Raw genomic sequence first — 23,203 nt, 5'->3', positions numbered from 1 at the left:
ACGAAAGGTGAGGCTACTGTTACTGTGATAACAGATAATGGACAGAATGACTCTGTAACTGTGTTATTGAAAAATGTAATTGTTGTCCCAGGCTTGTCAGCAAATCTCATCTCAGTTTCGGTAATTACTAGTTAAGGATTTACGGTTGTATTCAAGACAAACAATTGTTTGATTCTGATCAAAGGTAAAATTGTATTGGAAGGGAAGAAAGTAGGAAAACTTTATTGTTTGAATGTTTAAAGATGCAAGATGCAGGATACAAATATTTAGAAATGCTTCCGTTCTTGAGAAGGAGTGTTGGGGATATGTGCAGTAACGTTAGCATTTAGCAGATCATAGTAGGCGAGGCGATGTACTGTGAAAATATCTTTTCTGTTGTCAAAGGAGTGGCACCGTTGAGTAATAATGAATAAATTTTATTTTGTGTTTTGACAGGTCTCCTGCTCGGTTGGAACTATGTGGATGACAGCAAATGAACTGTTCCAATTTTGACGTTTCTCCTCTTTGTTTTATCCAGGCTCGTTAACATGTACTATAAACTTGAACGTCTCTAGGATATTAAGCTGTGGTGAGTTCGCAGTATTTTTAATTTAACGCAGTCCATTGACGAGAACTTTTCCATCTGAGTACTTCTTCATTTTTACCGACAGTCTACACTTTCTGCTAGGTTAATGAAATCAATGAAGCACTCAACATACTTCCTGAATGGAAAACATATGCCGAGTCTTGACTGATTTGACAAAACACTCATTCGCTTTCCCCGTGAAATGGGAGGGAACGTTCACAATGCTCGATTCCTGGCAATGAGAAAGTGGACTCCTTAGGTAGCAAGGGGTAATCCATATCCATTGCCTGCTGTGTTCGCCGGAGATTACACATGCACTGTGATGACGTATGTGTGGTCTTTATCAACTCGACTTATTCGGAAGGTCACTGTATTAAAAAAAAACTATATATGTAGTACAAAAACACTTCGTTACTTTATTCAATCCTGGTTCTATTTGTTTTCGTCACGTCCATAACCGTACGGTCCCGGATATCCGTTGCCATAAGGATACCCCGGGCCACCAAATCCACCATATCCCGGATGCACACCGTTTGGATAGTAGCCCCCCGGTAATCCCGGTCCGCCAGGGTAGTTACTGGGTCCACCCGGCATTCCACCGGCCGCCCCCGGGAATCCAGGAATTGGGAACGGCAGCGAGATCGGAGGACTACTCGAACCACCTTCCCCGCAACGGTACATCCGGTTGGCCTTCTCGATGTCGCTACGGGAGAAACCGTCTCGCTGACCCATCGTGACACCATTGGTGGGACGCTGCAGAAAGGGTTGCGGAAGTATGCGGAAGAAAAACAAACAAAGACACACAGGTTTTAGTTTCTCTGGTAACCAACGGCAGTCAGTGCGTATATTTATTTTGTTCGAGTCTTATTTACAGTGTCACACACAAAATAAAAAAGGTGCAAAATGAGGTAGATGTTCAGATGTTTGTTCATAGGCTTCTGCGATCGATGAGATCTATGGTTGTTCAACAGCGTTGGCCGTGCCATTATTGGTTTCGTTGTCCCCGAAGGCGGCCCCGATGAGGTTTCCGATGAATCCGACGACCTGCGCTCCAGTTGGACCGTTTCCGGGTCGTTTGTTCGGTCTGCTTGGACGGGCGGGGCGCTGCGGTTTCGAAGCAGTCACTGTTCCACTGGATGTGCTTCCGGAGCTGCTGCTACTGCTGGTGGTTCCTTTGCAGCCGTACATTGCGTTCAGCTTATCGATGTCCCCCCGGGAAAAACCATTCCGCTGACCCATCTTGTTGCCGCCGGATTTCTGCGGAAAGGAATCACGAACCATTCACACAAAACGAATATTTCAAGCACATTGGAAACACTGAATGAAATGTATAGGCACTCAAAAAATTCATAAGGTTTTAGATCACAAAGTTTTGTGACATTTTTTTATCTTTGCACCAGACGACATTTATTTAGACATTATGAACTTAAATAAATCTTATAATCTAGTAAAAAAAATAATAGGAATTTAAGATGAAAAGAGGTAGATGTTTCCCGTTTGATCTTATGCGTGTTTTAATACTGTCCTAGTCACCAAATAGAGAGAGTGTGCGTGTGTCCCCACAACCGTTCGACCACATCTACTTGCAGTTGTACATGAGATTGATCTTCCGCAGATCCAGGCTACTGAATCCGTCCCGTTGTCCCATTACACCGGAGAACTTTTGCTGTAGACATGAAAGAGAAAAAGAGAGCGCCAAAACCGAACAACAAACACACGATTAGTTGGACAACAACCCCTTCTCCCTAACCCATAACCTTCAACCTCCAGCCTTACCTTGGCCACGATCGTGTCCTGTCCGTTGGACGAGAAAGCCTTCGCCGAGTAGTGCATTACGCTGCCGTAGTCATAGGCAACGCCGAACCCATCCGTAGTTCCGGCCTTCGCTTTGGAAAAGTTGTTCTCCGTGCCGCGTTGGATGTTCTGGGTCTGGATGCGTACCCAGTCGTCCCGTTCCGAGCGGTTCTGCTCGTGCAGGAACCCGAGAGCGTGCATCAGCTCGTGCACGATCGTGCCGACCTTGGTGGTACAGCCGGGCATCTGCAGGTTGACCTCCTGTTTGCCGCCGACCCGGCCAACGCTGGACCAACAGCCGCTGTTGCTGCTCTCGATCGAAATGTAGTCCCGTTCGCCCATCCGAGGCACGAACTTGATGCAGGTGTTCTTGTGGTACTGGTTGATGGCGTCCTCGATCATCTGCATCTCGCTGGCTCCTGGGAACGGTTGGGATCAAAACAGATTCTGGCTATAGGTACCGGTCTGTGGATTTTTCGGAACAGTTCTGTGATTATGGTACAAAATACGCAAACATGTTGCGGACACTTTAAGCAGTGCGAACATTTTTGCTCGGGCACTGCCTACGCCCGACGTCGACCCAACCACGTGATCAAGTTGCCGTGGCAACGAACGAACCGCATCGCAGCAAGCGGTTCCAAATTTGAATTTTTGCTGCAGAAATGAAAATTTTCTCGTACGTATGGGACGCACATTGTAGGGTCAGAATAGAGAAATTAAATTGTGAGATATTTTCTGTAAATAGGCTGCGAATACATTATTAGTTTAAATTTATATGCGTGGTTTGTGAATGATTTCTGAAGTAAAGTGGCTTTGGTGACGGAAGAATGCGTTTGGTACTGTCATTGAATCGTGGTTTTGTCTGTGCGCGACTGTGGAGCTGGGCGGTTAGAAACCCGAGAGAAGCAGAAACTGGTGCTTTCCCCAACACGCCTCCTGGAAACTACACAGTCGTCCCGCAGGTGAGCCCCCTGACGATTTCGAGATCGACCGAACCTTCTGGAACCTAGACATGACAGTAGCACCCATTCAACGCGTTGCAACGCTTAAAGAACAAGTAGTAAGCAGAGCGCAAGAATTTACGCAACTGGTAACGCAGCGCAAAACAAGAATGAAATTGGGATCATTCTGAACGAGCGGAAAACAGTAAAGCTGGGGGAAAGACCAAAGGTCCAATTTTATTTATTGACGCAAATGAAATGGTGGGATGGAAAATAAAGAAAGGGAGATTCGGCAGATGGAAATCTGGTCGCAGCAGGCGATAATATCTTGTGCAATTTTAGTGAAGCACTTCGAAGATTCGTTGAACGGCGACAATGAAGATGTACCCAGGAACAGGATTAATATACTTGATGGTACTCAAGCAGCGGATCTCGATGAGTTTAAAAAGGTCCTACGTGAGTTGAAAACAACAAGACTACTAAGAAGGACGACCCAAGTAGCATTTTGATGACCAATTAGCCGTGTAAAGGTTTTGAGAACCGCCATAAACCCTTATTCTTTTTTAGGTTTCATGATGGTTCTATTTAATAACCTCTTCTAGTCTATTTGACTAAAAAATGTTACTTTGGCGAGGTTCCTATCGAACTTATTGAGTGCAAAAGCGAGTAGCTGCATCAATCAACTCACCAGATTCTTTAGCAGTTCTTCGTTGGTGAATACCAGACCAGGCTAGTTTTCATGGGGGCGATCAACGGCGGATGATCACAGACAAAATTCGAGAGTATAACTTGCAGAGTTACCATCTGTTTATTGATTTGGTAGCAGCGTCTGATTCAGTGAGAAGAAATGAGCTTTGGAGGATAATATATGCCAGAACATGATGTTTCGGTGAAACTAATTAGGCTTGTACGCGTAACGCTTTATGGATCAAAATGATATGCATGTTAAGCGTTGTTTCAAATCACATGCAACGAAGCAACCTAGAATAAATTTAAATTGATCAAAGCAATCATTGTACCCATTAGTCGCATTACATTTTCTTTAGTCTTTGTTCATTTGTTAATCGTACCAGACGGTTTTTATTTCCACTTGCAACAGGTTATGGGCCTGCGAGGAGAATTTGTTCATTCATAGAAGCATAATGGATTGGTGCAAATTCAGACAGCAAAAGCTAAGTAGCACATTTATTCAAGCTGGTGCTTTAAGGTTGAGATTTTGCTGGTCCGGGAAGAACTGTGGCGTTACGTGATACTAGGTGAGAAACCGGGAACGGGACCGGATGTAATTTGGTCCGCTAGAGACGCCAAAGCCAGGACGACCATCGGGTTCCTGATCAAGGACAATCAACACCAGTTGATCCGGTCATCGAAAACCGCGAAGGAAGCATGGATTGCTTTCCAGAACAACCACTGGAAGTTCAGTCGCACGTCGAAGGTCTCGGCTGCTGAAGCGAATCTGCGACTAAAGTTTCTCGAAATCAGGGGGTATGGCGGAGTTGTGAAGTAACCTGGCGAACGCCGGAGAGCCGCTGAAGGAAACATGGTCGGATCCTAAGAAGCCTGCCAAGCACGTACGATAGCCTGATTATGACCCTGACTTGAAGGCCGATCGGATGACGAACTAACCCTGATACTTGTCAACTTCCGGATGAAATAGCGAAGAAGGAAGGTTTCTAGTCGGCCAGGAGCAGAGAAGAAGAAGCCGCTGACCTGCCACTATTGTCAGAAAGTGGACCACATTCAGAAGGAATGCCGCTAATATCAATGGGATTACGAAAAGTAAGCGAGGTCAGGTAAACCGGAGAAGCCAACACCGAGACTCCATTATCGACGAGAAGGCATCAGAGGCGCAGTTAACGGTTACCCATGTCTAAGTGCTCGAATGCCGTGCATATGCACCTATTCCGAAGTTAAAGAGAAAGAAGTACGTCGGATATTCCCAATAGCGCAAGCGCAAGGTTTGTCCGAGGTGAACAAGACAAGCTTAGTCAAATACAAGACACGAGTTCGAAATAAATACTACTCCACACTGTTGAAACTAGGATTCCTAAGATTAAATCATGATTACTGTCTCTATATATCCACAACTGAAGGCGACGAAGTCTACTTGGTGCTTTACTGCGCTGCCATAGTACCACGTCAAAGTGAGAGTGGGAGTGCGCGTCCAAAGGATTTGCGTGGATTTTCTGTTGATATTCTTCTTTGCGGCTTCGCACACGCACACTCCCACTCTCACGCGTAACTATAACGGCGCCCTTACGTAGATGATCTGTTCATAACAGGCAGGAATATTCGGACCATCGAGTAGCTGAAGCGCCGTCTGTCGGAGGAATTCGAAATAAAGCAAAGCTAAGTTTTTCCTGGGAATGCGATTGTAGTACAACCGACGCGACGCGATGGTGAACTGAAACTGTCTGAGGAGACTGCTGCCGTGAAAATCCTGGAGAAGTTCGGAATGATAGAATTAAACCCCAACAAAAACCCATGGAGAAAGGTCTTCAATTAAGACGCGACGAAAATCGTACTTCTCAACCATACAGGGAGTCCTTAGCGTGGTCCTTAGGGAGCCTGATGTACTAAATGCTATGCGTTCGACTCGATTTGTGTTACCCGGTTGGCTACATACAGAGACTGTTGCACAGCAAAAAAATTCTTGTGATATTACATCATTTTCGCTGCACATCAGTCGCGTCGTAAAAGTGATGTACAGATTACTTTCATTTCACGCAGTAAGTTAGCCGCCGCAGCATGAAAGTGGGTCTAGCAATCACTAGAACCGAATCGATAGATGAATCATATAGGGTTTGTGTTCCATCAGTAATCTCACGCTCCCAATTTCATCCTATTCGAAAACAAGCGATTACGGCACCGGTTGATTCCGTTCTTTTTGTTTTCATGCGTGCTCACTTCTAACAAAAAATACAAAAATAAGAAACAAAACAAACAGTGCTTCATTCCTTTGTTTTTCGTAGGATGAAAATGGGAACCACATGCTTAATAAGGGAACCAATACCCTATAAGTAAAATATTGGCATGGATTCGTACACGGATCCGTTGATTGTGAGACATATCCCTTACCTCTCGGCTATTTCACCGAGTTTAGAAGGTGGGTGATAAATATGATACTGTTTCTACAGTGATAGACATTCGTTTAGCCGAGACCAAAAAAAGTGTCAGGAAACTCATACAAAAGCTTTTATGATAAAACTTTTTTATCGTAGTGATAGTATATCTAGTATTGTTTTATAAACATGTGATACATTAAACTTACATATACACTGAAACAAAACCGAGGGTAAAAACCCTTCAAATGTCATGTTTTGCCTAGACATTCGTTTAGCCGAGGTAAATGAAAAATTAATTTTCAATAGATTTTTTGCAATTTCGTGAGTATATTTCGAGGATATACTCCAAGGCATTTAGTTTATGACGTGTTAGCAAGATAATTGGCCTTAAAAGTTTATTTATTTGTGAAATTCAGAGAAATGTTATAAAGAAATGCCTTGCGACGATAAACAAATTTATTTAAGAAAAATGATTTCTGTAAACACTCAAACGTAAGCTAGATTAGCAGTTTTGAAAATATGGCACAGAATTATTGTTAAAAATGTTCAAATTATTGCATAAAATGTCATGAAAAAATTAAGTATATTGGTTTTTGGATGGTTAAACTTAAAAATGGGATTGATAAAAGCTAAAATAAACAGTCCTGCATTGAAATAAAGACGTGCCCTAATGCGTGTAGGGTATACCTGTTTGATACTAGCATTACTAAATGAGTTGGAAGACTGCAAAGTGAAAGAACTGCAAGAAGTGTCATATTTTTTGTACCCTGTTTATTCAAAAGCAGATGCTCATACAAAAATGCAAGATATGGTCAAACAATTGGCTTATTTCATTCAATCTGAAGAAATATATTATAAATGAGTCTAAGTTGTGAACCACATTCATTTTTAACATGATTTATTTGAAAAGAATGTCTAAATTATGAAACAAGTAGTTCATGCTAGAAATTTGAATACTTTCGGTGCCATTTCTCGAAATATGAGCCGTTCAATGTATGTTATTTCAGCCAGCATACAGTCTAGAAGATATTAGGAGCTATAAGAAAACGTAATAGTAGTATACGCTGTGATCTATGCGAGTGAAACCATAATTTTTCATCAAAACAATACTTAAATAAGTGATTTTTAGATGGTTTGCGTTATTTTTTTTCTGTTAAAAACATTGTTTTTCGTAAATTTTCAACCTGTTTAGGTCATGAAACTTTCATAAGATTCTGTTGAAACACTTCCGATTAAAATAACTACATTAAATCTCAATTTAGAAACATTTATAATATTATGACATATTTATATGAGATGCATGCAAAATTAATATGGCAACACTTCCAAAAATGATCTAATTCATGATTTACAAGTTGATCTATAATGCAGATCACCACACAAAATGACTTTGTTGGGTATTTTTAGAAATTTGATGGTTTTTCTTATGGAATTCTAAAAATTGTACAATTCGGCTAAACGAATGTCTAGGCAAAAAATGACATTTGAAGGGTTTTTACCCTCGTTTTTGTTTCAGTGTATATGTAAGTGTGATGTATCACATTTTTATAAAACAGTACTAGTATGAGTTTCCTGACACTTTTTTGAAAATTTTTTAGCCTCGGCTAAACGAATGTCTATCACTGTAGGTATCTGATGGAATGGGTTTGTTGACACTTTCCGGTGCAAACTAGGTGTACATGGTGAGGGTGATAATTGTTGGAAAACGATGCAACAGAGTGAAATTACGCTCGAAATTGGATACGTCGCCAGAAATTACGAGCCTGGATATTACAAAATTATTTGCTGTGTGGGTAGTGCCTTCGTATAAACAACTTGAGATTGTTCAATCGCAACAATCATGTTTTTGAAGACATTTGTAATGTTCATTCCGTTCTTCATTCTAATTCAAACCTTCAACTAATAAAGACGTTATAATTGTTAATCTTAGTTTTACTTGCCTTCCAAGAGAGACTTCATGGGAAAGTTCCATCGGTCATCAACGGAGGATCACTGGCAGGCGTTGAAGCGAATTAAGTGATATCTCAAAGGTACAACGAATATGGGATGAGTTTTTAAGAGACACGAAGATTGCAGACCGTTCGTAGGATTTGTGGAGGCCGAATGGGCTTCAGATTCAGAAGATCGAAAATCAGTAACAGCCTTCCGATTCAAAGTGTTCGGTTCAACGTTATCCTGGGCAAGTCGGAAACAAACAACAGTTTCAATGTCCTCTAGTGAAGCGAAATATGCTGCGCCGAGTGCTGTTGTTTCAGAAGAAATCTAGTTGGCCGAGGCTGCATTGGATCGGCAAAGAATGCTGAGTCGAAACGAATCAAACGCCTCAGTATCATGCGTAACTTCATCAAGGACCACGTAGCTACCGGTACCGTCAAAATTGAACCAATCAGTTCCGCCGAGCAGCTAGCTGATCTACTGATGAAGGCCTTGGATATTTCCAGATTTCAGTATCTTAGAAATAGGATTGGAGTCACCGATTGAGAGAAGGTGTTGACGATCTAGCAATCGTTGAATCATGGATCGCAGCAACCACCGATATGAAACGTCCAACATGCTTAAACTGCTACGCACATCGCATGTGTAACAGTTACTCACTGTAGAACATCGCTGCAAATCCGCGAGAATGTGTAAAAAATATGTGTACGTCATACTCACACCGTGAGCTGATAGCCAGTTACACATCTTTGAGCTCTTGGCTGGTGTTGACAAACGCTCCAAAAAGCGAGGGATTGTCATTTTTTTTTCTACAAGAAAAATAAAAACAAAAATAATTCGACACTGATTTTTCATTTGGGCCTAACTGACATTTTCGAGTTCTCTTCAACGATCCTCTCTTTGTGTTATCACAGAATGTGTATTGAGTTTACCGAAGATTTTTTGGTTGAAATGCGAAGAAGACGACTACATGTTGCTATAGAAATAAAAAGAACAATGATTTTGTGTTTGTTTTGATCAAGTTATTAGCGGAAGAGAGAGTCGACGAAGAGAAATCGATCAAGTCAGTTAGGCCCTTATGAAAAATCATTGTCGAATGGTTATGTTCATCACCAAAAGTCTCGCTAAAAGTAAGTAATTTAAATGAAAATCAATAGAATCAATAAAATACCTACTTAATATATAGCTTTTGTTTAAATTTAGGCACAAAAATGCATCGTTGAATAACTCGTGATGCATAAATCGCGAAAAATAATTTAAAAAATAATTGATTTAGTCAAATGAGTAACTATCACACATTTTCAGAGCAAGCAAAGCATTCGCATTATGTGTAACAGTTACTCATTCTTTCGGAATGGTGACGAAACGCACCAATGTGTGAAGCTTCAGAAGGCCGGCTCCAGAGGCACGTTATCCTCCATTTGGGACATTTATGCCATATGTGTGAAGCTTACTCATGCTGCTTTGGCTCTCAAACACTTGCTCAAAATAAAGTAAGGCCTCGCTTGCTCACTTTTGGTGTGCAGTGTAGATCTTGCTCATTATTGAGTGGACCGACTTGTGCGTGAACTTTTTCGGTTCATTCCTATCATATCCGTCATTCTCATCACACGTTCAAATAAAACCATTCGAACGCTAATCGCCGTGATTTTTTTTTCCTGGCTTTGAAGAAGTACGGGCCTCGACATCTAAGAAACAAAAAAGCTACCGGAGATGTGAAAGGAAAGGGTATCTGTCCTTTTTCCACATTAATACTGGGTTAAAGGTACCCAAAATCTTAGAAATTTGTTCTAGACACCCAATGAGAGGGGTGACCCTTAGCTTTCATTTGGCGGGTGACAAAGCGATGCTGATTTTTTTAGATAATGTTTTCACCGGAGACACATTCCCCTTTTGTAATCTATACAGCCTTGAAAGTATTTCACGTGGTTCGTCGACTTATTTCACAGAATAGGTCTGTTTGAGGCTCAGAAGAAATTTTTTAGCCTAGTTTGATGCATGGGAAATTCCTTGCCTGAATCGTCCATGAAACTGATTTTCTTCGTAAAAAAAAATGACAATTTAAATGATAGTCACTGTGGAATTTTCTTGAACGAGTCCTTTTCAACATGAATCTTAGATAATAGTAGATAAACATAGCTTAATTATAAGTACTTACGGAAATTCCCGCTGATCACGAACGGTACCACACCACCCGGCCATCTCGTACTCTTGTCTGCCATCCCGTTCCTACCGGCTGGCCTGTTGATCAGTATATCTCCCTCGACGTATGATCCCAGCTCCTCCGGATTGACGCCATCCTTTTCCGGATCGTAATTCTCCACCAACTTCCCAGTCGCCATGTCCGGTTCACCGTACAGATCCAACCCCAACTCGGTCAGATCGATCTCGTCTTCACTGCCCCCCACTTCATTTTCATCCCGAAGGATCACACCGGAGTCTACCAACGCGATCAGCCACGTGGCCACCATCACTAGCACTAGCGCCTCTTTTCGTAACATCGCTCTATTCCACACGTGCTTACTGGGTTAATCGACTTGGGAACCGACTTTGCGAAGTGAACTTGATCGTCGCGGAGCGAACACCAGGAGGGAACTGATTACCACCTCGGCAACCCGGCTACCTATTTATATAAAAGTGATAATGCAGTGAATTTTCATTTCCATTTCTCCCTGTGAACTTTGAATTTTACCACCCACTCAACTAGAACCCGTCGTCGTCGTCGTCGTCGGCTTCGCGTAAGATCGCCGTCGTTCAAGAACACCACCCAAGTAGGCGACGACGACAACGAGGATCGGCGCGACGTTCTTGCGGCGCGTTCTGCAAAGTTGCCTACTACGACGATGTCATTTTCATTGACCGATAAGAACCTGACGAGCGCGGCTTGCTGCGTTCTAGCGCGAGTTGTACACGACACAATTCGGTTGCGATGATTGAAGCATTTGTACAAGTTTCACGAGGAACTACTTTTCATCATTCTCACCTGTTGCGAAGCGACAGTCCCAGAAAAAGGTTAGGTTCTAGGTTGCTACCAAAAAAAAAACAATCGAAAAAGTTTGCGTAAACTTGAACCTTACGGCGGCGGCGCGGCGGTTGTAAAACGGTAGTAATGAAAATGTCGTTCTTCGGCGAAATTCTTATCAATAATGGTTTTATGATTGAGTGTTAAACCTGTTGTTGGCGACTCACTCGTGCCGCCTGAACGAGGTCGAATTTCGATCATGTAGAACATCGTTTCAATTCACGTTTCGGTGATAGGTCAAACATCGGGTTCCCTCCCAATTGATATAGTTAAAACAAGTATTTGACTATTCAAATTTTCGCGAAAAGAACGGGTTTTCTTTATCGGGAACAATGCTTTTTGGTCCTAATTGGGCCCATATTTACATAGAAACCAACAATCAGAGTAATAACTGGCAACATTTTTACGAATTCACGCTCCAGTGAAACCTTGACTTAGTTCCAGAAGTTGTGTGCGAAAACCTGCGCTTAAAAAAACGGAAGGGATTAAATTGGGAATTGATACGATTTTACAACCGTCTCTTCCGCCCATGCGGAGGCACCCGAATCGAACTCGTTTTCGGGAACATTATACCATCCAAGCAGGCGGCGGTGATAAATTGCCCAAAACTTGGCTAACTTGATGGGTGTCAAGTTTGCTTCAACTTCTCGTCGTCTTGTTGCGAAACGATATCGATATATTCTCATGGTCTACTATGTTCGTTCACGTGTTGTAGATGATGGTATAATTGACACTTGCGGTTATTACTATTATCATACCGAAAGGGTGGGCTAAGTAATTGAATTAATTAGCACTGATTGATTGTTGGGTTGCGGAGTCGTCACAGTCACCGCATTTCGTGAATGGTGGCGTGGTAGACCATGTTCTAAAACGAGTTGAGGGCTTGTAACGATTAGCTATTATTACAAACCGAAGAAGATTGACAGGGATACAATTTATTTGCAGAACACTACTTATGATACAGTTTCGTGTTTTAGTCGTACCAAAAAAAAAATATCTTGATTGGTTTTTGACAGGGAGAGAGAGTGTAAACAAAACAGTACTTTTGTCATATGAGCGATTCCAAGCAACAGCATCAAAATTAAGGAAAATTTTTAATTCATGATTTTCTATTGAACTGAAACTTTGCACAGTTTTTCAGTTCCATGTAAATCGCCATTTTTCGATATCAAATTTTTATTTAGAGCCACGACTAACTTTTCAAAAGGGTGTATGTGAAAATGGTTCAAAAATATTCAAAAATATGCACAGCAAAAACGGATTGTTCGATTGTTATGAATTTTTCAGCAAAGTTAGATAGCTAAATGGTGATTTCTAAGAAAATATACACTGTGAAAAAAAATCTATTTTATCATTGAAAAACATCATTTTTGTCACAAAAACTCAAATATCTCAAAACCCTATCTTTTTACCAACTTGAATTTTTTAGGGAAAACGGTCCATTGTATTAGCAATCTACCATAAAAATTTGGTGATGGTAAACTAATAAACAAAAAAGTTATAACATTTCAAAAATTTCACAATTTTTACATTTAGTAAAAAAAATTTTTCTGTGTAAATTATTTCGGCCGGGAATGATGCTGATTTTATTGTTCAGCAAAGTTAGATAACTAAATGGCGATTCCTAAGAAAATATACACTGTGAAAAAAATCTTTTTTAACATTAAAAAATATCATTTTTGTCACAAAAACTCAAATATCTCAAAACCCTATCTTTTTACCAACGTAATTTTTTAGAGAAAACCGTCCATTGTATTAGCAATCTACCATGAAAATAAACAAAAAAGTTATGACAATTCAAACATTTCACAATTTTCACATTTAGTAATAATTTTTTTTAGTGTAAATTATTTCGGCCGGAAATTGAAGATTGATGCTGATTTTATTGTTAATGGCCTTGCGTGAGTAAAACAAGTTGTTTTTATTATATATTATATATACATATAATATAATATACTATGTACCGTAATGTTCCGATTTTATCACGCCCTCCGCGCATTAGTCGTTTATTCATTAATTTGCTGTTACATTTGAGGACAAGTGTTTTCCCTCTTCTTCAAGATGAATGTTGAAAGCGTGTTTTGCAACGTTAAAAATATTGAAATGGGTATAGATGTTGAAGAATATTACAGGGCATTTTTGAAAAGGGGCGTAATTAAATTGTTTAAACAGATGTCGCTGATGGCAATTTCTCAGTTGTTGTCGTTTTCGAACTTCCTGCGCCCTGCTTTACCGATGATATACAGATGGCTCGTTTGTCAAATTCTAGACGGCAGGACGTGCAAATGCGTAATTTTGTACACAATGTGGACATTTGGGCATAACCAGTCTCTTTCAGTTTATCTATAGTGCTTTCGGTGAGATTTCGTAACTCTTTTGAACATTTTTTTTCATCAAACGGTCTACAAGAGAGCGTTGAGTTGAAGACCTTTGAGAAAGCGACTGTTCATCTTGTTCGTTAGATTATAATAAACAAAATCACTTATTAATTTTAACTTACTTGTTTGGTGTTGGTGGCTGAAGAAAAAAAATACTATAGAATTTTTAATATTCATAGCGGTAGTATTTTTTTGTTTTTTTTTCGTGAGCATTGTCAGGTATGTATACAGACAAACAAACGTAACACTGGCGAAATTTTCATTGACCACGCCTTCAACGATCATTTTGAATCTTGGTTGTGGCTTTCATAACAAGAAGAGCGCCCATCGTTTTTCTTTGCGTTTGACGTTTCACACTAGCGCCTTCTGATGACGATATTGCACAACGCAGTGTTTCGTGAAACATTTCCACCAGGTGGTGATAGTGTGAACTGGGCGATGAATTTTCACTAAAATTGTTCTAGGCGTTTCGTCTGTTTGTCTGTGGTATGTACCTCTTATGCATTTGTTGTTGTTGAAGTTACTCGCATTCTTCCGATCATAAAGTCTGTTCTCTACACACTTAATTTTGATTACCGCACGGTGTGTCTGGTATAAGAAATTTATTACAAAAAAATAGGCATCGCTAATTTTTACGTTACGTGAAAGTTGACGCTACTAGCTTTCATTCAAGCCCAACATCGAAATATTCCATCGGGGGAACTTTTTCATACAAAAATTGGGTATGTTTGTTAATTAGAAATAGGGATTAATTTGGAACCGTTCATTTTGTATGGGGAAAAACAGTATTCTGAAAAAGTTGTTCGAGATCCCTCGGTGGATTTTTTTGAGGGACCGTGCAAATGAAAGCTGGAAGTCTCTATTTTTGAATAGCGAAAAATTTGGCGATGCCCAATTTTTTGTTATAAACCTTTCCCATACACACGCCGTGTACCGAGTTCGGTAATTTTTTGACGAGATTAAAACTGCTGAGCACCGAACTCGTTCAGCAAAAATGCATTGTTTACCTTTTCCATACGATTTTGACAGTTGTTTTACTGAGCCTCAGTAAAATCGATTACCGAAACTACCGAGATCGTACTGCTGTTATAATCTCGTCAAAAAAGTACCGAACAGGCAATTCAGAAATAAGTGTGTAAGAGGGATTTTTTTTGCGGATAAACTAGACGTATACGCGTATAAGAAACTTTTATTATACAGCTTTTGTCTTAAAAATAAATTCAATTCCATTTTTCTTATAATCAACAGCTTTTCAACACTATCAAGGGATTTTTTCACCAGTCACGTACAATAAAAAGTATGACAATCTCAATATTTTTGATCACAACACTGGATCGCGTCTAAGTTTCAAATAGATACTATAGTAATTACGAATAATCAAACTAAAGTATCATGAAAACAACTTGTTTAATTCAGGCGGTAGCCTTTACAATAAAATCAGCATCAAAATATAATTCTCGAAATAATTTACACAGAAAAAAATTTTTTTTGTTACTAAATGTAAAAATTGTGAAATGTTTGAAATGTCATAACTTTTTTGTTTATCAGTTTACCATCACCAAAATTTTATGGTAGATAGCTGATATAATGGGCCATTTCCCCTAAAAAATTGAAGTTGGTAAAAAGATAGGGTTTTGAGATATTTGAGTTTTTGTGACAAATATCATATTTTTTCAAAGTAGAAAAAGAAATTTTTTACAGTGTATATTTTCTAAGGAATCATCATTTAGTTATCTAACTTTGCTGAAAAATTTATAACAATCGAACAATCCGTTTTTGCTGTACAGCTTTTAGAATATTTTAGAACTATTTTCGCATACACCCTTTTGAAAAGTTAGTCGTGAGTGAATATGAAGGTTTAATATCAAAAAATGGCGATTTATATGAAATTGAAAAACTGTGCAAAGTTTCAGATATTTTTGAAATGGTCGCTCAGGATCGACTGACATGACTCCGTGGAATTCCTCATATGTGTTGCATACTGCGATCAAAGAGAAATCAGTTCCTTGAGGAATTTCGTACGTATCGAGTATAGATAGTAGAGTAAACATAGATCCGCGGACACCGCTGACTAAAATGTTTCAAGCGTGTAAGTAGTAATTTTCAAGAGTGCGACGGTTGAATATGACGTCATGCGCTCCATTAATGTTGTCCAAATCGTGACGTCATGCTCGTTTGGATACAGATTTTGACAGTTCGTTTGGATACAACGGATTCATCAACACGGATCTATGTTTACTCTACTATCTATAGTATCGAGGAAGGCTGCTTGCAGTTAAACAAAAAAGTTGCGAAGAAATTACATTTCTATTAAAGTGTCTCGAGTATACTACGAGTTAGAGTGACTGGAAGGGAGAGTGGCGTCAGTGTCAAAATTGGAACAGCGATGATCTGTCAAATCCATACAAATTCCCGTTCCAAACGAGCAGGAGACCTGTCAAAATTGGAACATGATGCCACTCTCCCTTCCAGTCACTCTACTACGAGTATGTTTTATCCAGGCTCGTTAAGTAGAAACTTCAGAGAATACAAACATGGCTGCCACCAAATCCTAAATCATCAAGCAGTGGCACTTCGGGGCACACTGAGGCACAATTCAATACCCGTTGGCACACTGAAAATAATTGGCACCAGTAAAGATGTGCTCAGCGACTCCCCCTTGGCTGCCACAATGGCCGACTTGGTCCCCTACTCACGTTTTCAAAAGCATCAATCTTTAAAATTCGTAAGCAAATGCTCTCGATTTGTAAAAGCTGCCTCTTTTTGCAAGTGAACAAAGCCAGGATAAACAAGTGCGGCGTGGTTCGATGCTTTGTTCGTCAGATTTGTGCCTCTAAAGTTTGTATGAAAAATTGCAATGGGATTTCTTCACCTTATTTCTATGAGGATTGTTTCACCTTAATTTCTATGAGCCATTTTACGAAGCGACGTTGATGATGATATTGACATTCGCGAGTAGTGCGCCACTTCTAGTCAAAAATTCATTCAAAAAATGCCTCATAAAATGGACTATATGCAGTCTATGTAGAAAGTTTCTGCTAGAAATCGGTCAAGACATTTCTCGAGCGATTCCTCTTGAGGACGAAATTGGGCTGCACTGGCATTCTTTATGATCGGATAAGCAGAAATCGGGTGAGTGAAGGAGTTGATGAACGAGTAAGAAGGTTAGTGAATTGGTAAATGGGTGAGTGTGAGCTGCCCCAAGATTGAGAGAGCTAGTGAGTGAGTCACTTGTTGACTTAGAAAGTCACAGTTGGTCAGAGAGCTGTTCCGTGAATTTTATTATGTTAGTAAGAGAATATGTAAATAATTTAATTGTTAATCGTAAGTGTGCATAAATTAGTGAGTAAATTACTTAGTGAATCAGTGAGTGGGGCAGTGAGTAAGTGAGTTGGTGGGTTAATGAGCATGCGAGATCTATTCCGTGGGAGTCAGTGTATTAGTGAGTAAATTAGATAGTTAATCCTTATGTGGCCGACAGGGTACCCGGGTACCCAGCAACCATTTGAAATATACGGTGTAGAAAAAAGCAAAATTTTGTCGGACACATAACGGTTAATCTGTAAGTGAGTTATCCAGTGAGTCAATGAGCGATTTTGTAGATGAGCTAGTTTATGAATGAGTGAGTGAATAAGAAAGATGATTAATGAGGGAGTTAATGAGAGAATGAGTAAGTAAGTTGGTAAGAAGTTGACTTGGGTCTCCAGTTAGCCTAGTGGTTAAGGCTATGGATCGCCAATCCGGAGACGACGGGTTCGATTCCCGTTCCGGTCGCAGGCAAAGAAAGCCCTTCAAATGATAACTGTGGAAGTGTTCTTAAAACACTAAGTTGAAGAGAGACAGGTCAAGTTCCAATGCGAACGTCGAGCCATTAAGAAGAAGAAGGAGAAGAAGTTGACTTAATAAGTGAGTAAGTTAGTAAGTTTCTAAGTAAGTGAGTTGATGACTTAGTAAGTGAATGAGTGAGTGGAAGATAATAAGTGAGGTAGTTAATTAGTAGGTGAGATAATGTTTGAGTTTCTGAGATAAAGAGTGTGAGAGTTATAGAGTTGTTGAATTAAAAGGCAAGCGAGTGATTTAGTGAGTAATGTAATAAGTATACTAATGAGTAGCTAGCGAGTTAGTGAATTAGTAAATGAGCGAGCTTGTTAGTGAGTGGATGTGTGAGTAAATAAGTAAATTAATGAGCAAGTGAAAAAGTTAGTGAAGCTTTTGGTGAGTTAATGATCCCGCTTTTATTGAATAATACGATCAAGCATGGCATTCTAATCGAAACTGTACTTTTCCCAAACTCGAAAAATTACAGATTAATAAGAAAATTTGGAATAATGGTAAACAGTTTTAGTTTGACATTTGAGGTCGACCTTGACGTGATGGAACTCGACATTGTTCATACTGGGAGTTCAAAAATGTGTCTATCTGACGTACACACTCGGTTAGTAAAAATCATTCAAAGTATGAGCTATAAGCTAGGGGAGGAACAAAGGATTTAAAAAATCTAATGATTTTAATCACGGTCAATAAATACGTCAAAAATGAGTATATATGTACTCTTGGATCATATTTTGTGGTTAGTTTACACCAGACTTCTAGATACGGCTTTAAGAGCCTATTAGCACAGACAAACAGACATACCACTCAAATCGCAATCGTCGCACGATTTAACGATCATTTAAAAAAATCAGTGTAGTTCGGACTGTGTTCGCATGTGTCATGGTGGCGCTGCTGTTTCTATATAACGTCTCACTTTTAGAGAGAAATGAACGCGACGCCGATCAATGTTTACATAAAATGACTCAATCATGAACTTTTATTCATCTTTCATGAATGGGTAACGCCACGGGGGAGTCGTCACCTGCTAAATTATTACATCGAGCCGAGGGATAGTACAGCTGCAAACAAATGCTTCGGATTGTGCATTATAGAGGGTGCTAATGTGATGCCAAACGATGTTTTTGAAAGAAATTTCTTCTAAGTAATATGTCTGTTTGTCTATGCTACTAGTGAGCCCATAGACTAATTTCAAGACCTCGATGTACCAAAGAAAACCATTAAATTTTGTGTGTCCAGTCCGGTACCCAATGATATTCATTATCGTGTATTTCGTGTTAATTGCTTTTTGTGTAAATTATATTAAGCGTGTGGCACCGATCTGACAGTAAAGGACTGAAAATGAATTACGTAACTGGGTACCAAGGATTGTTCACAATCTGCGAGCTTGACTGCGGCAAAAATGGCAACCATGGCGCCGCTGGTGAGCCTGCTAGTGAGCAAAAGAATGAATTAGTGACTAACTGAGAAGTATAGTGAGTAATGTAGTGAGCTGACAAGTAAATGAGTGAATAAGCGAATGAGAAGTGGATAAGCGAGTGAGTTAATATGTTAGTGCGTGAATGTGTGGGTACAAATGAGTATATGAGTGAGTTAGTGCGTGATGTAGTGAGTTAATAATTTAATGAGTGGGTGACTTGCTAAGTGCGTGAGTTAGGAAGTGGGTGAGCCTGTTAGTGAGTGATGTAATGAGTTAGTGAGTTGAAATAATGATTAGTGACTGAGTTGATAACACAGCGCAACATTGTTTTGTCTCAAGAGCAAGCTTATGTGTCTCTGATAGATTTTGGGCCGCTGAATTCGAATCCGGGCTCAAATTTGCTCCAGCGCGTCACAATTTTGAGCTATACTTCAATTTATAGGGCAAAATATGCGATTTTGGGCTTTTTAACTGCAAGCCATTAAGCATGGAAATATTTTATTTAAGCAATCAAAAGGTAAATTGGTCGATTAACATCTAAAGTAACGATCCATGCAAAATATTTCATTCTACCACATCAAATTAGATAGATTTCAGAGACACATAAGTTTGCTCTTGAGACAGAGCAAAAGTTAATTTTTGTAACGATGAGCAAGTGAGTGAGTGAGCTATTGAGTTAGTGAAGTAATGACTGAGTAAGCCTGTTTCTGTTGATGAATGAAAATGTGAGTAAATGAGTCAGTTAGTGAGTTATGAAGTAAGTTAATAATTTAATAAGTATGTGAGTTGGTAAGTGAGTGAACGGATGAGCAAGTCAGTTAAAGAGTGAACCTTGGAGTGAACCCATTAATGATTGAGTAAGTGAATGTGTGAGTAATGAGTGACTCAGAGAGTGAATTAACAAGTAAGCACGTGTGTGCATGAATAATGATAACCACCAATGAGGATGGAATTTGTCATTTATAAAGTGTAAAGCGCAGTATCGTGTTCTTGACCGATTCCTGGCAGAAACTTTCCACAGTGACAGCCATTTAAATTCTCATTCCTTCGCAACTGCGTACTGCGATCGAAGAAAAACGGTTTCTTAGGCGATTCAGGTAAGGAATTTCCCATGCATCAAGATAGGCCGAAACAATTCTTCTGAACTGCAAACAGCCCTTAAAAGTAAAATTTATAGGTTGGAGATACCTTAACAGGGTAATGATCCCATGCCCCCTCCCTTAAATGTGGCGGTAGTTAGCACACGTTAGCATAACTTGGATCGAAGCGTTTAAACAATAGAGGTAGCAAATTATAGAGGAAGAATGAGCTTATTAACTCTATTGTTTAAACCTCTGATCTGACAGGTAGTGTTCTATCCGTAGGCAGCAATGAAACGGTGCAGCATATAAAATCAATGTCTGCTTTGATCAATTGACAGTGTGAATCCCATCCGTTTAAACTTTGACTAAAGTTACTGGCAACGACAACATTGTACTCGTTGGTATGGAGACATCATTTCATTGGGATCCAATATGTCAACTGTCAACAAATCTCAATACACTGAATTTTCATGCTGCATCGCTTCACCTTCACTACTGGCTACATAAAGGCGTTGTTATAGTTACGCGTGAGAGTGGGAGTGCGCGTGTGCGTAGCCGCAAAGAAGAATATCAACAATAGCAAATCCACGAAAATCCTATGGACGCGCATTCTCACTCTCACTTGGAAGCGGCACTATGTCAGCGCCGTAACGAACACTATTCGTTTGATCCCTGGCTGGTGCAGTCATTGAGATTGAGCAGTACGTTCAACTTACTAACTCATCAACTCAATATCTCATCCCAATCACTGAAAAATTCACTAACTTGTTTATCAACTAGCTTTCTCACGAAATGGGTTTTATCTAAGGCCTCAACTCGGTGTATATATTATGTATAAATAGAGCACCTGGTGCAAACAAGTCAAAATCGTTAAAAAGTAACATGAGAAAACTATGCGTAGAACGTTTGGTAGAACGGCAGTGTCGTTGGAAGTTGACCAGAAAACATTGCTCGCCGCACATGTCTTTGTCCATGGATCCAAGCAATCGACGACACACAGCAATCTCTGTAGACAACCGCAAAGTTCACGAGCTGTCGACCGAAGGACCACGCGAAAATCAGATCAAACGCCAATCAGTCCCAAAAAAATGTGGTCCCTCATCCGGAATCGACTCCGGGTAGCCTCGTGCTCGTCCATCCGCTGGCAGCACACAATCCCCAAGGAATTGGAACAGGTCGCCAAAGAAAAGGATCCCAAGTTCTCCAAAATGATCCAGTACTTCTTCCACAAGGCGTGCGTCAAGCTGGAACCCCGTCTCCTGGAGTATCTGAAGAAGTATCCCCAGCTCAGCGAAGAAAACCGGAAGAAACGCGTCGAGACAATTATCCACCTGGTCGAGGGAGCGGCCAACACAATCGAGGTACGCTTTCCGGTCATGCGCGACAATGGCCAGTACGAGATTTTGACTGGGTACCGGTCGCACCACTGCGTCCACCGGCTTCCGGTAAAGGGCGGCATCCGGTACTCGATGGACGTAACCCGGGACGAGGTGAAAGCCCTCTCGTCGCTGATGACGTTCAAGTGCTCGTGCGTGCACGTGCCGTTCGGAGGCGCCAAGGGAGGAATCAAGCTGAACCCGAAGAGCTACAGCGACAAGGAGTTGCAGAGCATTACCCGGCGGTACACGGCCGAACTGGCCAAGAAGAACTTCATTGGGCCGGGAATCGATGTCCCGGCGCCGGATATGGGAACGAGCGATCGGGAGATGTCCTGGATGGCCGACCAGTACAGCAAGACGTTCGGGCACAAGGACATCAACGCGTTGGCCACGGTCACCGGGAAACCGTTGCATCAGGGCGGAATCCGCGGACGGACGGAAGCAACCGGAAGAGGCGTCTTCATCGCGACGAACTGTTTCGTGAGGGAGAAGGATTGGATGAATGCAATCGGGCTGGAGCCCGGAATGGAGGGAAAAACGGTGGTTATCCAGGGATACGGTAACGTCGGAATGTACGCTGGACACTTCTTCAAGCAAGCCGGATGTAAGGTTATTGGGATCAAGGAAGCGGATGTTTCACTACTGAATGAAGAGGGCATCGACGTGGGAGAGCTGGCAAGTTACAAGAGACTGAACAACACCATCAAGGGGTTCAAGGGAGCCAAGGAGACCAAAGAAGACCTACTGCTACATCCTTGTGACATCCTGATTCCAGCCGCAGTTGAGAAGTCCATCAATTCGGAAAACGCTGCCAAAATCCAAGCGAAGATCATTGCAGAAGGGGCCAACGGACCAACGACCCCCGCAGCGGACGCTGTTCTTCAAAGCCGTAAAATCCTCGTTATCCCGGACTTGTACTGCAACGCCGGAGGCGTAACCGCCTCCTACTTTGAATACCTGAAGAACATCAATCACATTTCGTTCGGTAAGCTCTCGTTCCGGCAGGAATCGCAAAATTTGCGGGAAGTTCTGCGATCGGTTGAGGAATCTCTCAAGGAGGCGGGAGTTTGCGTCAAGCTCAAGCCAACCGACGAGCTGAAACACTATCTGGACAGCGCCAGCGAAGCGGATGTCGTGGCCTCGGGGCTTAAGTTCGTGCTGGAAACGGCCGGGCACGGAATTATGACCATTGCCAATCAGTATCAGCTGTGCTTGGATGTGCGAACCGCGGCCTACATCTGGTCGGTGGAGAAGATTTTCAAAGCCTACGAAGGGGCAGGGCTGTCGATGTAAATGTAGTTGAACGATTCATGTTAATAAATTGTTTTATTTAGATCTCAAATGTCTTATTAATTTAACTTTGGTAGATGTATGGAGCTTCATGCAAATTTCAGGTGGTTTTCAGAAGAATTCAAAGGCGTTTCAAGACGTTTTAGCAAGTGGTTCAAGGGGACTTTAGCGGGATTTCAAGTATGTTTCAAGAGGCTTTCAAAAGAATTTCAGGGCATTGCAAGGTGTTAGAAATTATTTACGGAGATTTCAGTAAGTAAAGGCATACCAAGGCGTTCCAGAGGGTTTTAGAAGCATTTTCGAGGGAGTTTTAGAGGCAGTTTCAAAGACCCCTGGGACGTCCTTGAAACTTTCTTAAACCCGCTGGAACACCACTGAAACCTCCTGAAACGCCCGTGAAACCAACTGAAATCCCCTGAAACGTCTCTGAAAATCCCCTAGAGAGCTTCTGGAATCCTCTGAGGCCCATGTTACATTTCTGGAACTCTCCTGAACTTCCCC

At 40.9% G+C, this 23,203-nt stretch overlaps 2 protein-coding genes across 4 annotated transcripts; one reads left to right on the top strand and one right to left on the bottom strand.

Moving 5' to 3' along the window:
• Positions 1–955: 955 nt before the first annotated feature.
• LOC109406198 (zinc metalloproteinase nas-4) lies at positions 956–11,240 on the bottom strand. 3 transcript variants are annotated; one of them, XM_029876651.2, is made up of 3 exons: positions 10,459–11,240; positions 2,342–2,778; positions 956–1,318 (listed from the first exon to the last, which is right to left on the bottom strand). In XM_029876651.2, the coding sequence occupies exons 1-3, from the start codon at positions 10,799–10,801 to the stop codon at positions 998–1,000; spliced, it is 1,101 nt and encodes a 366-aa protein (XP_029732511.2). In that variant the 5' UTR covers positions 10,802–11,240; the 3' UTR covers positions 956–997. The 3 variants fall into 3 exon arrangements, with proteins under 3 accessions (XP_029732511.2, XP_019534797.3, XP_019534799.3); XM_019679252.3 differs by lacking the exon at positions 956–1,318 and adding an exon at positions 1,390–1,822 and having other exon boundaries at positions 10,459–10,941; XM_019679254.3 differs by lacking the exon at positions 956–1,318 and adding an exon at positions 1,846–2,231 and having other exon boundaries at positions 10,459–10,939.
• Positions 11,241–21,030: 9,790 nt separating this feature from the next.
• LOC109406200 (glutamate dehydrogenase, mitochondrial) lies at positions 21,031–22,754 on the top strand. Its single transcript, XM_062851200.1, has one exon. It carries the CDS (start codon positions 21,122–21,124, stop codon positions 22,703–22,705), a length of 1,584 nt encoding a protein of 527 aa, XP_062707184.1. The 5' UTR covers positions 21,031–21,121; the 3' UTR covers positions 22,706–22,754.
• The last annotated feature ends 449 nt before the right edge of the window (positions 22,755–23,203 follow it).

This window comes from Aedes albopictus, chromosome 1 (genome assembly GCF_035046485.1).
Source record: "Aedes albopictus strain Foshan chromosome 1, AalbF5, whole genome shotgun sequence".
Taxonomy (NCBI): domain Eukaryota; kingdom Metazoa; phylum Arthropoda; class Insecta; order Diptera; family Culicidae; genus Aedes; species Aedes albopictus.
The sequence above is the reverse complement of the archived record's forward strand: the minus strand, read 5'-3'. Positions and strand labels throughout refer to the sequence as shown.